Source organism: Pelecanus crispus, chromosome 8, assembly GCF_030463565.1.
Source record: "Pelecanus crispus isolate bPelCri1 chromosome 8, bPelCri1.pri, whole genome shotgun sequence".
Classification (NCBI taxonomy): domain Eukaryota; kingdom Metazoa; phylum Chordata; class Aves; order Pelecaniformes; family Pelecanidae; genus Pelecanus; species Pelecanus crispus.
This window is the reverse complement of record NC_134650.1, coordinates 22,861,532-22,876,080: the sequence shown is the minus strand read 5'-3', so window position 1 is coordinate 22,876,080 and position 14,549 is coordinate 22,861,532. Positions and strand designations below refer to the sequence as shown.

The window sequence follows — 14,549 nt, the reverse complement described above, 5'->3', positions numbered from 1 at the left end:
GGATATCAAACACACAACTCCTGTCAACACTTGTCTGAAGTTGACCACAAAGCAGGTAGTAACCCAAGACTGACAGCAATCATGTCTGTAAATTTAAGACAGGCCGTTGTTCTCAGAGAAGCTGGCTAAAAGCCAACAACCACCTCATGTAACTAAAGGCATTATCCTAGGTGTGGCATTCTGTCTTGACCAAAATGTACTAAAACTCAGAGGCACTTAAAATATAATTGGTGATCAGAGACCAGACATCTCAGCTTCCTGTATCTGCAGCATTCATTAGCTGCAAAACAGTGAAAGCTGGGAAAAGTCACAACAATTTGGTGCAATGGTTCCCTTCTGCAAGAGTGCAGACAAAAGATAACAATGAATGAACTCCATCATTCAACCTGGGACTTCAAAGGATCAATTTCTTCTCTGTTGCTTTGAACGGTCAAGACACACTCTGTAATGCAAACTAGTCTGAAACATCCAAGAGCTAAAAAATGTGCAGGTAACGCACACAACTTTATCTTCCCCAAGCAAGACACTTCATAGCCTGCAAGTCAACCCAGTGTTCACTGTATCACCACGAAAGCAAAAAAAAAAAAATTTACTAAAACCTAAACAGAACAGTGGCCTGATTAAAACATTTAGTTTGCAGTCATGCTGCAAACTCCTTTAGGTGACAGCATACACCCACTGCAACTGTGTCTTTCTGAATTCCTTATTGGCACTAGGCTCTCATACAGGGAAGACTATTCAAGGATACTATTACCATCTCACTATCAGAAGACTTCCACACAGCCTGAGACATTATAATCTGACCTTGGACACTTGCATCATCACCTTATAACTGCACTAAAAAACCACTTGATCCTCCAGCTCTCGGAAGACTGGAGGAACATTGCAGCCTATCTTCTAACGATTATAGGCTACTGGGAGCAAATTAAGTTTTCCTCTGTTCACTGTACTTCCTATGAAAACAGGGTCCCTCCTATTCTTTCTTCAAAGAAGTTGACCAGCTTGAGGAATAGATAAAAGGTCACCTGAGGTCTGGACAAAAATGGTTGCAGATATGCTTTGACACAATAACACAATCTTGATTGAGATGAAGCTCTTGGAAAGGGAAGTTCTTCCTCAACGGCTGCTTTGAAATTATATGAGTTACTCAAGAACTAACAACTACTTTTGACCTACTGTTTTATTTTCAAAACAAAAACCTCACAGCACCATTTACAGAAACCTAGAAGAGAGCAAACCACCTCCACATGCAAAACACTTCCAGCAGTGGTGAAAGGACAAGTGTCATGCATTAGTCATCCAGCTCAGTGCACTTCCGGAAGGCTCATGCTATTATCAATAAGGTCTCTCAGATGATCAAAGACAAACGTGGAAAACTAACTCTTAACACTGCAAAAGAAACAGTGACTTGGGCTCAACCTACTACTTTCCTGCATTGCAGATTAGTTACCCCTACACTCACGTAGGGAGCATTTAAAACAACACATCACACCCCCCAAAATTAGAGAATTTTTCCCTACAACGAATTAGACTGAGAAGCTTGGCCACCTGTGGTAACTATAGTAAAGGCTTTCTTACAATAAAAAGTAACACACACACACTTGCAGACCCAAAACAGCTTGTTAACAAAGGCTCATTTTATCATCAACTTTTATTCCTCTCTCATTGAAAAGGGAGCAATAAAATTAAGGCTATTTACCATGCAGGCCTCCATTAGCGCCGTGTGCATCTCATCTGTTTTATGTTCTTGATCAGCTCCAGCTTCAAGCAAAAAACGAACCATATCTAAATGGCCTTCAAATGAAACAGATCAAAATAAATAAGTATTTAATATTGGAAATTTTTAGTAGTACAGACACACACTTAATGAAATAATTTAGATTTTCATATTTTCCTATTTCAATTTTTACAAGTTATAATTTGCAAACCTGCTCTTTTTAAAAGTACTCTAAAAAATACCAGTGCAAAACGGACAGCCAGACTTTATACAGTCTTTCCCAAATATACTGCCCAACTATGAGATGAAGACAGACCTGTCGAATTCAAGTTTACACAACAGGAACCTTTCCTTGTGACTTCAAGCTATAAAAGACTGTGCTTATTCCTTACTCAACTGTATAATGACATATGATTTAAATGTTCCAAGGCAGCATACAACTGGGGGGGATTATCTTTTAGAGATAGGTCCATGTAGATCTGAACTTAATTTTAACCTTTTTAATACCATAGCATTCACAGACATATGGCTGAGAACTAAGATACACATATTATGTCATTATATGTTACCTCATACTATTTTTAAAAGCTTCTACTGAACTTTACCAACACTTGTTTTCAACTCTATTATGGCTTCTGTCATTTTAGAATTTGTCCCTTACAAGTTAGATATTTCATCTTAATGAGCATCCTCCTCCACTACAAGATTTAGTTTACCATAAACTGATAGAAAAACAAGGCAGCTCAGCCATCTTGCCAAAGATAATACAGGACATCTCTAGCCAATGAAGATCTTATATTACATCACTCTATGAAGTTTTAGGTCACAAGAAACAAGAATGCCCCTCCCACATATCCAGGAGTACTATTACTGAAATGTCTCTGTAAGGAACTACAATATGCTGCAGGAAATCCATGACAAATCCAGATGCAGGTTTTCAGATGGGTTATACATAGTATGTATCCTCCAATTCCAATCACAGAAGCAAAACCTCTATGACAATAGAATCATAGAATGCTTTGGGTTGGGAGGGACCTTTACAGGTTATCTAGCCCAACCCCCCTGCAGTCACCAGGGACAGCTTTAACTAGATCAGGTTGCTCAGAGCCCCATCCAACCTCACCTTGAAGGTTTCTAGGGATGGGGCCTCCACTACCTCTTTGGGCAACTGGTTCCAGTGCTTGACCACCCTCATTGTAAAAAATTTCTTCCTTATATCCAGTCAAAATCTACCCTCCTTTAGTTTAAAAGCATTACTCCTTGTCCTGTCACAACAGGCCTTACTAAAAAGATTGTCCCCATCTTTCCTATAGGCCCCCTTTAAGTACTGGAAGGCCACAATAAGGTCTTCCCGCAGCCTTCTCTTCTCCAGGCTGAACAACCCCAACTCTCTCAGCCTGTCCTCGTAGGAGAGTTGTTCCAGCCATCTGATCATTTTTGTGGCTCTCCTCTGGACCTGCTCCAACAGGTCCATGTCCTTCTTGTGCTGAGGGTTCCAGAGCAGGACAAAGTACTCCAGGTGGGGTCTCACCAGAGCAGAGTAGAGCAGCAGCATCACCTCCCTTGACCTGCTGGCCACACTTCTTTTAATGTGGCCCAGGATACGGTTGGCCTTCTGGGTTGCAAGCGCATATTGCCAGCTCATGTCCAGCTTTTCATCTACCAGTACCCTCAAGTCCTTCTCTGCAGGGCTGCTCTCAATCCTTTCATCCCCCAGCCTGTACTGATATCGAGGGTTGCCCTGTCCCAGGTGCAGGACCTTGCACTTGGCCTTGTTGAACCTCATGAGTTCACACAGGCCCACCTCTCCAGCTTGTCCAGGTCTCTTTGGATGACATCTCATCCTTGTGGTGTGTCAACTGCACCACTCAGCTTGGTGTCATCTGCAAACTTGCTGAGGGTGCACTCCCTCTCACTAACAGCACTGGTCCCAGTATGGACCCCTGAGGAACACCACTTGTCACTGGTCTCCATTTGGACATTGAGCCACTGACCACTACCCTCTGGATTCGACCATCCAACCAATTCCTTATCCATAGGTTACTCTGACAATAATCCGCATCCTTAAAGCTTATATTAGGAGAAAAACAATTGTTGGAAATTTTATGGAGGTTTTTGGGAGGATAAAAAAAAACTTGGAAGCACATTGGATTACCACTGCACTAAGTTACTTTACACAGAAACTTTAAATAGCAAAAGAAATTAAGTCAAAAGTCCATAAAAGTTCATAATACATAACAATTCACAGACATCCTCCAAAATTACACTGAAGGAAACACATCCAGTGATAATACTAGCATTTTCACCCCATCAGGTATTCCAGGAACATTCGTTCTAACTTCATATTTTCCTAGCAACTAACAGAGATCTTCTCAGAACTTGCAGATAGTTGGTGAGGGGAATCTGAATGAAGTACAGAATGTGGTAGCCAGGGAAGAGGAGAATGGTGGTGGTATGTCAAAGCACAAGTTTGGACACAACCAGTCACAAGTTTTCATCTGCAACATGTTGAATACATGTTTACCACATTTGGACACAAGCAGACAGGCTTAACACCACTACACCATGGATGAGCATTTCCTGACATCAAGTTTAAAACCAAAATCCAGTATTCCAAAATTCAAAGTATAGCTGGAAGCTTTAGCTAGATAAATCCTAGCAAATAAATTTAAACAAAAACACAAAACAAGGCAAGATACAATACCTTTATAGCATGCAAGTGTAAGTGCACTTTCTTTGAACTCATTGGAGTGAGTGTTGATTCCTGCACCATATTCCAGTAATACTCTTGCAACCTCAACATGACCTGCACTGGCTGCTTCCATTAAGGGGGTATGCCCGTTCTCATTGTGGTCTTCTATATTAGCACCAGCTTTCAATAGCACCTTCACTATGTCAACAAAGCCCCCAGCACATGCGTAAGTGAGAGCTGTGTTCCCTGCAGAGAAGAAGTAGTTTACATGAAAGCCTCTTCCATCACCCACTCCTAATACAGGAAAGGAAATTAGTTTTAACAGCTCTGAACAAAACCAAGTACAATACTAGCAGCAGCCTTTTACCTCACAACAATGTTACTCCAGCCTATAACTTCAGGCTGGGTATAAAATCCCAGCACAACTATAATGTAAAAGAGTTTTAATGCTAAGCCAATATTACAAATCAGAATTTCTTTTTCTTTGATTATTATGTTTCCTATTTAAGCACACAGAGATCAAATACACACACAAAGAGTTCAATGAGTAATTTTCATGCTCACTGTAGAGTTTGGGTGGGGGGGCCATGTTTGGGGTTTTTTTTGCCTAGAACTGTATCCTGTAATCCCTTGAAAAACTTCCACTGGCTGGATGAAAATAAATTTATAATTTAAAACTCTGGTACTGTAAGTGACAGACAATCACATACGGCTCATGTTTTAAACGCTACAGGCGATTTTAAGGTAAGCTCTGCTTAATATGGCTGAACATCAAGATAAAAAGAACATTTCATAGTTCAGACACAGGACTTTTTCAAAATTTGAAAAAGTTTAAATTCTATCTTAATATTAGCAGAATCCAACTGCAGGTTAATACTCTCAGTGAGGTTAGTTAAGCTGTGGTCAAGCATCAGCAATGTAGACAATATTCAATGCTCAAGGAATTGTACCTCCTTTTTGGTAAAAAGCCATAGACTGAAATAACTGGTCTTGACCAAACATGTCCCATCGTCTTCTTACTGGGTAATTTTGGATTATTCAGATGAGAAAAACTAAACTTCATGTATTTTTCTGGTCATCTACCACCACAGTGGTTTTCATAGGAACAACGCTTTCCATTACAGTTTATACTAAAAACAATCTTTAATAATGGCCAGTTAAGACTCTAAACACATCCGCTCTGTATCTGGCCTATTCTTAATAGTTCCTGTCATGTTTTCTTGTGAATGAAACTATCAGAAAGACACAGATGTTCACAACAGCTGCACATCTTATGTGCCAGTCTTATTAATTCTTCATGTTCCTGCTTCCCAGTTACCTGTTGAAGACTGTGCGTTGACATCTGCACAATGAACAAGGAGAAGTTTAACAATATCTACATAGCCTCCGCTGGCAGCTGCCATTAAGGGAGTTATGTCTCCTTTATTCCCTCGATCTTCAACGTTTGCATGCATTGCTAGTAGCACCTATAGAAGAAAGTTCACTGTAATGAATAAATTGTAACACCAACATTTTGCTTTTAGTTCAGTGGGGCTTGTGAGAATGATTCCTCAGCCAGCTGTGACATCCCCTTGCAGTAATACCCCCAATGGTGAAGCACAATGGCACTCCCCAGGACCATTTATAATTACTACCTGCAGTGTGCACTGCCTCAGGAAATGCTGGTTTTCTACATTTGTTCATATCTACTAAAATCAACATTAAGTTACAGTGCAATACTGACATTTTCAAAAGTCACAGGGCAATTAACCAACCAGAATAATAGCAGAGAAACTCTAACTTGCATTAATGACCACAGCACACATTGGGTCAAGCTTATAGGTAAACAGTTTTCTCCCTGTACTCTTGCCTGGCACCCAGACATGAAGCTGGCCACTTTCTGAGAACTATCACCTAAACATCTTCCAAGAAGTACAAATTCTGCCCTTACATACACAAGTATAAAAGCCAAAAATTAACACAACTTAATGCACTGTTGATACAGATGTGATTAAAAAAAAAAAAGGACTGAGTGATTGAGACACAAGTTTTTAGAAGGTAACCACTTGTAGTGTTTGATTTTGCTGCTATTTTAGATCCTCTTGCAATGTCTGCTTGGCAGAACAGCTTGACTGCATCTAGAACAATGCCAGAAAAGTAGATACAACATAAAACACAAGATACATTCCTCAGACAAGTCCCTTAAACCTAAAGGCATATATGACAGCATTTTCTATTAAAAAGACAAATGATAACTGGAAGCCCACAATAAGCTCTAGTGACTGATATTCTGTTCAGATTATGAAAAATTATAATCAGAATAGCTAAAATGTTTACCTATCAAAGAAGCCCCTTAGGCAATGCTTCACAATGCTTAGTTGTGATTATATTTGTTACTTACTTGTGCCAATTCATAATATCCTGCTGAACAGGCCAAGCAAAGGAGACTCTCCCCTTCTTCAGTATGTTCATTTACACTTCTTCCTTCATCCAACAGCTTCCGGACAGCATTTACATCCCCATCTGAGCATGCTTCTGCCAAACTGCGACTGGAAAATCAGTTACCATAGAATAAGCTCAAAATAAACCTGCAATAGATGGGTAGCTTTCCTATGCAAGGCAGAAGTCTTTACTTAAAGACTCATGACATTAGAACTAAGCCTTACTAGAAAATATACCTTTTACAGATATTTTTTAAGAAAAAGTATATATACACATTATTTCCATAGGTGAAACTGAGGTAAAGACCTTGCTTATGCCTAAATTAGGTCTTATCCTCATCAGTTGCTAACTCACATAAGCTCTCATATAGACTAGATGCAGAGAAGAGTGCTCAAAACTAGGTAATTTGTGGTGTTTACAAGATACATAAGTAAACCTCACTGATGCTATTCACACTTTGGTGGAATGCTCAGAGGCTATCACCATGACAAACTACTGACTATAGATACCAAGGCAAATTTCTAGTAGAGATAAAGCCAAAGAGTGAACAGCTTAGTATCAAAGACCACTAATACTGAATACTGCAACAAGACAAACTTCTGACCGTTCTCTCTCCTGTAGTGGGACTACTTCCATCTCTGACCTAGCCCACAGCTTTCTTCTTTTAATTGAAAACACCAGTTTCTTAATTGAAGCAGCCATTCCAAAGAAAAATCCTTACCTTACCTAATGACATATTAAAGGAAGAAAGGAGCGGAGCCTTACAGAATTTTACTATGTTTTCTTTCATGCACCTTTAAAAGCATATTAAGGAAGTTTTCAGATGGATGAAATAAGCCAACTGAAACTGCAGGGTTTTTTAACCAGCAATTTCACCAGAAATCCTACATGGAACACTACTAACTCATCCTTAAAAAAAGTGTTATAAGAGGTAATTACAAGCTCAGTGTTAGAAAGAAAAAACAAGACAAACCCCAAGTTCTTGGCATCTAAAGGCTCAGATTTCTATAATCACTACTTTAACCATCATTAATCTCCGAAGCAGAGAGAATAGCTATTTCTCCTGAGACCTACAAAAGTTCACTAAACAAATCTTAAAATAGGTGAGCTGAGCTTCAGTTTACTTCAGACCAAGTCATCTGTCCTTTAAATCTTTTTCGGTACCAAAAAAAGAATCTAACAAAGACAACTGTTAAACCATTGCTAAACACAAGTGTAAACAAGAGCAAGTAATGCTCAGTACCAATTCAGTTACACTTCTCCAACTGATGATACAATTTTATTTAGAAAATATGTGCAAGAAATCATGGTCCCTCAGCCACTGGGAACCAAACAACAGTTAACACCCTGGTGGGAGGGGGAAGGGAGGAAGAGCCTTCTGTTATAAACAGTAGAGGACTGTATGTGATGCATTCCTATCAGTATATTTTATTTGCAAGATATGGAAGTTTGTTTCTTAAAACAAAAACTAGTACACTCAGACTGAATAAAAACCTCAAACTTCTACTTTTCTTCTGTAAAAGATAGTTGACTCAAGAAATTCACTCACAATGAAGAAAATATCTACTTGAGCACAAAGTTCCCTCAGGAGAGCATACAAGTTTCAATTTTCAATTGTTCAAAGACTGTAATGGTTAAACAATGTTAAGTCTCTATTTTAAAAGAAACTCATTTGCTATATACCCCAAAATGAAATAAACTGTGCTAGCAGTTGCTAGATAAAAGCTGAGATCTGACCTGAAGAGAATATCCAGTATCTGATCACTTACATTTGCACTGTAATCACTAATTATTTTAAGAAAAATAACTGATGTTTTGGTAAAGTTTATTATTTGGCTACATAGTCAAGTCCATATACTGAAACAATGGGATCCCACTAAAAGGTTGCAGGACACTATCAAACCTGCCACCTTCTCCTGGGAGGTAGTAAGGGACAGCTGTGTACTCACAGCACAAGCTGTCAAAGAGCCCTGCTGCAACCCACACGTAACCAGGCATTTACAGCTCAGGTTCCTGCGTTCAGCTGGGAGGAGAGGGCGGGGATTCATGCACTTTTGCACATGCATAGTCTAGCCTTTAGAAATGGAAGCCACCCAAAACCATAACCTGCGAGAAAAAACCTGAAACAGATCCATCATTCTCAGAAAATGACCTTAAGCCACCTCATATAATGCAGAACTGCTGTGAAACCAAATATGCTCTGGGAAAAAGCTATTACAAACAAGACTCCTAGTTGATTCTAGTTGACCCAGGCACTTCAAGAGGTCTCCCAGCTTGCTCCCTGCTCAGGTTACTTTCGAGATATTTCCAAGACATTTTGCAAAAGTGGCAAGAATGACACTGCTATGCTCTTCCAAATGAAACACAGGATGCTGTTAACCTTTGCTCCAAAGGTGCATTGCTGGCTCATGTTCCACTTCTTGTCTACCAGGAAACTCAGGTCTTTCTCCAAAGTTGATTTCCAGCCATTCAGCCCTCCCCATCCATACCAATGCACAGAGTTATTCCTCCCCAGGTGCAAGACTCTGCATTTCCCTTTGTTGAATTTCATGAGATTCCTGCTGGCCCCTTTGTCCAGCTTGTCAAGGTCCCTCTGAGTGGCAGCACAACCATCTGGTCCATCAGCCACTCCTTTCAGTTTTGTATCATCCGCAAACTTCCTGAGGATGCACTCTGTACCATCATGTGGGTCATTGATGAAGACATTAAACAGTACTAGCCCCTTTATCATCCCCTGGAGTAAACCACTAGCAACTTGCCTTCACCTGGACTTTGTGCTACTAACAACTCTGAGCCTAGTAGTTCAGACAGTTTTCAATCCACCTCACTGTCCACCTTCCTGGTCTGTACTTCATCAGCTTGTCCCACAGGATGCTGTGGGATACAGTGTGAAAAGACTTGCTAAAGTCAAGATAAACAGCATTGACTGCTCTCCTCTCATGTACCAATGTAGCCATCTCATTGTAGAAGTTTTGATCTCTCCTTTATAAAACCATGCTGACTACTTCCCATCACCATTTTGTACTTACTATGTTAGGAAATGGCTTCCAGGAAGATTTGCTCCATCACCTTTTCAGGGACTGAGGTGAGGCTGGCCTGCCTATAAGTCCCTTTGATCCTCTTTCTTGCCCTTCTCGAGGACAGGGACAACATTTGCTTTCTTCCAGTTCTCAGGAACCTCCCTTGTTCTCCGTGACCTTTCAAATAAATTGAGACTGGCCTCACAGTAACATCAGCCAGCTCCTTCAGTACTCATGGGTATATCCTATCAGGTCCCATGAACTGGTCCACTGGACTATGTCCAACCTGTTTAAATGCTCTCTGACCTGATACCAACCAAGTACGACCTTCCTGCTCATCTCAGGGCCTTGGGATTCCTGAAAGGAAGTCTCACCAGTAAAGCCCAAGCCAAAGGCAGCATTCACTACCTCTTCCTCTTTTGTGTCCCCGTCACTAGGTCCCCTGCCATATTCCAAGGCAGGTCCGCATCTTTCCTCATCTTCCTTTTGCAGCTGATATATCACACTAGTCTATCTTGTTACCTTTCATGCTCTTTGCCAGATTCAACTCCAGGTGGGCTCTGGCTTTCCTAATCATGTACCTATATGCTTGGACATTGTCTCTATATTCCCTGTGGGCCACATGGCCTGCCTCCACCTCTTGTATGCTTCCTTTTTACGTTCAAGCATGCTTCCCCAGCATATTTTCATCTCCCGATGTTTTGATCCACAAGTAATTTCTCTAGCTTAGTTAGGAAATGAAGCTATATTTGTTATGTATTTGTATTTACATTTTGAGCAATGACTCAAGAATACTGCCTTTACTTTAAGCGCTTTGTTTTGCAAATCCCAATTCAGAATTTCAAGAGGACATCCATGTGAATGGAAACTTAAGACTTTCAAATTTTGACCCTAGATCTGAAGTTCAGCAGTATATGCAGTCATACCATCCCAGCAGTTTAGGAACTATTTGCACCACTTGTCAGAGTAGAAAATATTGCAGGACCCCTGAAGATGCTTTGGAATTACCAATGTAGAAGAAAAGTTTTGACAACGTAAGGCTAATCCTCAGTTCTGTCATCATGGGAATTAAATGCCATCTTCATTATCAGTTACAAAAAGTTATCAGATAATATAGTTTCATTTTCCGCTAAGTTCCTGAGCAAGATCCTGGGGCAGATCGCTGCCCTGTAAGTATTAGTATTCTCTTCCAACTTTTCACACAATGAACTAGATTCATTAGTATCGAAAATATGCTGAGGCAGTAATTAGAGAACTATCACTAACTCTTCTACAGCTAAGAATTTAACCCGTTTTTGAAAAAGAAATCGACTGTCTAGTAAACAGAAAGAGTAGCAGGTTAGAAAGTAACATTTTTTTGTACTTTTCTCTTACACTTTGAAGCCAATAACCTGATGGGACAGTAGTTACACCTTCACACTTTGCTTCTGCTAGTAGTAGAGAGATACATTACCAAATACTAACTATAAAATTAACTGAATTTGAAATTAAAAATACAAACTTACATTCTATAGTTGGGAAACTGGGGGTGGGGAGCAATTAATACATACTTGTCCACTTGTCCTGCATTGTGATTGTTCTCTGCTCTCATTCGTGTCAATGCAGCGGCAGCTTCATCCAGCGCACAGCTGACAGAGGACGTCAGTCTTCGGAGAACCTCAGGATCTGCGAAGGCTTTACCATCAGCAGTGGACAATTTACCAATTCCTTCAGTGTATGTTCGTTCATCAGTCAGGTTAGTATGAAAGTCACACAAAAGAAATGCAAAAACACTATTTTAGATTTCAGCCACGTGCACTATTAGTTAAAAATCATTTGCAAACATGCCAGAAAATCAGCTACTTAAAAGTAACTGTTAACATTTGCCTAAGACCGGGCCATTTAATTCACTATAATATGGCAGTAAGAAAACTATTTTTCAACTAGCAGCTTCATTACCTGTCCCAAATTCCCAACTCATACCTTTGAAGAAAAAAATCAAAATCTCAGAGGAATAAGGGTAAGTCCAGGGGTCAGTCCCAAAACCAGAAGTTTGGGAAACAGGTATTATTCCACAGGCTTAGTTTAATATTTTCTGAATGTGAAGAATCTTCCAGTTTAAAATGTAAACTTATTATCACTTTCCCCACCTAACTCCACCCAAAATGAAGCGGACTCAGCCCTAACATACCTTTTTTTTTTTTAAGAGTAGGAAAAAATTTTTAAAAGTTATTAGCTTAAATTCCCAATAACTTCGTGTTCTAAACGGCACATCTCTAGCTACAGGCACAAAAATTATGAAACAAAATTTCAAATATTTTAAGTATACTTAAAATCAATGCCCCTTCTACACTAACATTACACAGTAGAAATGCTTACTCAAGGAACTTTTGTAAGAGCTTCATTTTCAAAAAGAGTTTCTTTGCTGCAAGACTAAAACTGAAAGCCAATACAGAACAGCACCATAAGCAGGTATTTATCCCACTCATTTACCTGACTGATATAAAACTATGGTACAGCTGTGTAGTATTAATCCACACAGGTTTTACTCTATATAGTTCATCACAGCCTTGAGCACAGCCTATTTTACATATGCAAACATCACTGAACAGTTGCCTCTGCTTCTATTTGCATATACAGATGTGCAAATAGTATAAAGAAATACACTGATGAGTAGTACACAGACACATAAAAAAGTCAATTTTGCATGCTACAAAAAGCAAATGGGTACTGATTTATAGATTAGCTACCTTCACCAGTGATGAATCAGTAACTTTTCAATTCCTTACCTGTTAAACAGGGTCAAATTAGATATAAACCTCTGAAAATAACACATCTTATACCTCAGAAGACTTGCTGTCTGGTACATGCATATCTCTGCAAGATCGATTTACACCATGTCTTCCACAACCCAGCTTTTAACTATTATAGAATAAATACTGAAATCATACTTCGAAAGTTTTGAACGTTGTCTTCAGACAATATCTTTCCCCAATTTGAGAGCATCCAATTTGCTTCTCATTAATTTAAGAATCAATACTTACCAAATTTCTCCACCCTGAAAACAATTTAGGCCAACATATGCCAGGCACACTGTTACATTACCCTACATCACTGCTACAGTGCTGGTAAGTGTTGGCTTACAGTATTCAAACTCAGTGTTGCTGGAAATGACGAAGAGTCCCTATCCTGTCATCAAGGCAGACACCTACAATGGGGTGCAGAATTTTACTTGGCCAACTGAAACTGAGCATGGGCTATGAAGGTTGAGATGAGCTGCTTAAGATACTTGGTCAGATCCAAGCACACTACCTTCCTGGCTCCAACATCCTACCTCTGGATCACTTCAGCACTGTCAAGAGGCTACAAAAAGCAATTTATAATAAATTACCCACTCCGCGATAAAATGAGAAATTATAACTAGATCTGTCCACACCACACCCATCTAGTTTTCAAAGACTGTCTAATGCACTGCAGAGCAATCAGAGCAGAGAAATGTAGGGCCAAGGACCCTTGACTCCACATACTTGAAGAGGCTACTGGCCACATGCCCTCTTCCACCTCCAAACTCTTGAGGTCATAACCTTTCTAGCCACTGCTGTTAAATATAGTGAGGCTGTAAATAACAAGCCTCAAACACCACAGCTCACACCTCACATATTAATGTAAGCTGAATTTGTTGTTGGTTTAAAAGGGGATGTCGGCTCTGCAGTTGCGGCAGGTGGGACAGTGGGGAATAGTCACTGCAAAACTGCACCAGGGCCTCGATTTAGTACCAAACACACAGAGAAAGCGATAGTTTTTACACAGATCTGCTTCTCCAGGACAACTCACAGAGTAACTACACAGATGTTTATACTAGCTATTTCTGGTAGCAGTGCTGGCTTACACTAGCTTGCAGCATACATAAAAGTACTGCCTAAGGAAAGAAAAGGAATTAAGTCTTCACAACTCAGCTCTGAGGCCTCATCTAGGATCACTGCAACCAAAGCTGAACACCATGGGAAGCAAAGTGGAAAAGTACCTGAGAGAAATCCACAGGATTTAGAAAAATGACCCCTGAGCAAAGGCTAAAAGGAGTAGATTTAGCTTACAAGGAGCAGCACAACAGCAGCTTCCCTCCATTTAAAAGGGTCTCATGAAAGAGCTGGTAAACAGCTCTATTGCTGGCAAAAGAAGTGGGAAATAAAAAGCCCAGTCAAAAAAACCCCCAAACTCAACCACCCCCACCCCCTCCCCCCCGCTATCTGAAACTAAACTGGATATCCCAATCACTTCAAATCACTAAGGTAGTAGATCAGACAGCTTACCTAGACAAGCAGAACCTACACTTGACTATTCTGTCCATTTTTAAAGTTTGCTTGTTGAAACATTCATACATGGGATTTCTGAAGGGAAGAGAAGTCACATCACTGATCTAAGTCCTGTGTCCTGTAAAGACAAACGAACTTCAACCACTGCAGAGCTCCTGCTCCAAAGTATCTTTTTCATGGATTACTGCTGGTGGTCTCCTGGAGGACTTACCAACCACAGGTCACTGTCTCTTCCTTCCAGCTGGTAAAAGCATGCTGACAGCTCACTACAGGTTCCTACTTTGTTCCAAAAAAAGGTGTTATAACCACACCAAGGACATTCAGAGGGTAAGCTAAAGATGCCTTTTATCTACCTCACTAGCTAGGGGTCAAACCAGGTGCCATCCCCAGCTGTTAGTTTCATACTT

General features: G+C 40.1%; 1 protein-coding gene across 1 annotated transcript in view; it reads right to left on the bottom strand.

Annotated features, from left to right (window-relative positions):
- The window catches only part of ANKHD1 (ankyrin repeat and KH domain containing 1), a 117,697-nt gene that overhangs the window by 61,972 nt on the left and 41,176 nt on the right, over positions 1-14,549 (bottom strand). Inside the window, exons 3-7 of the mRNA XM_075715769.1 lie at positions 11,401-11,557; positions 6,790-6,937; positions 5,728-5,875; positions 4,422-4,655; positions 1,700-1,794 (exon numbers count right to left, since the gene is read on the bottom strand). Coding sequence (XP_075571884.1) covers positions 1,700-1,794; positions 4,422-4,655; positions 5,728-5,875; positions 6,790-6,937; positions 11,401-11,557 — 782 coding nt within the window. The remainder of the gene's footprint in view (positions 1-1,699; positions 1,795-4,421; positions 4,656-5,727; positions 5,876-6,789; positions 6,938-11,400; positions 11,558-14,549) is intronic.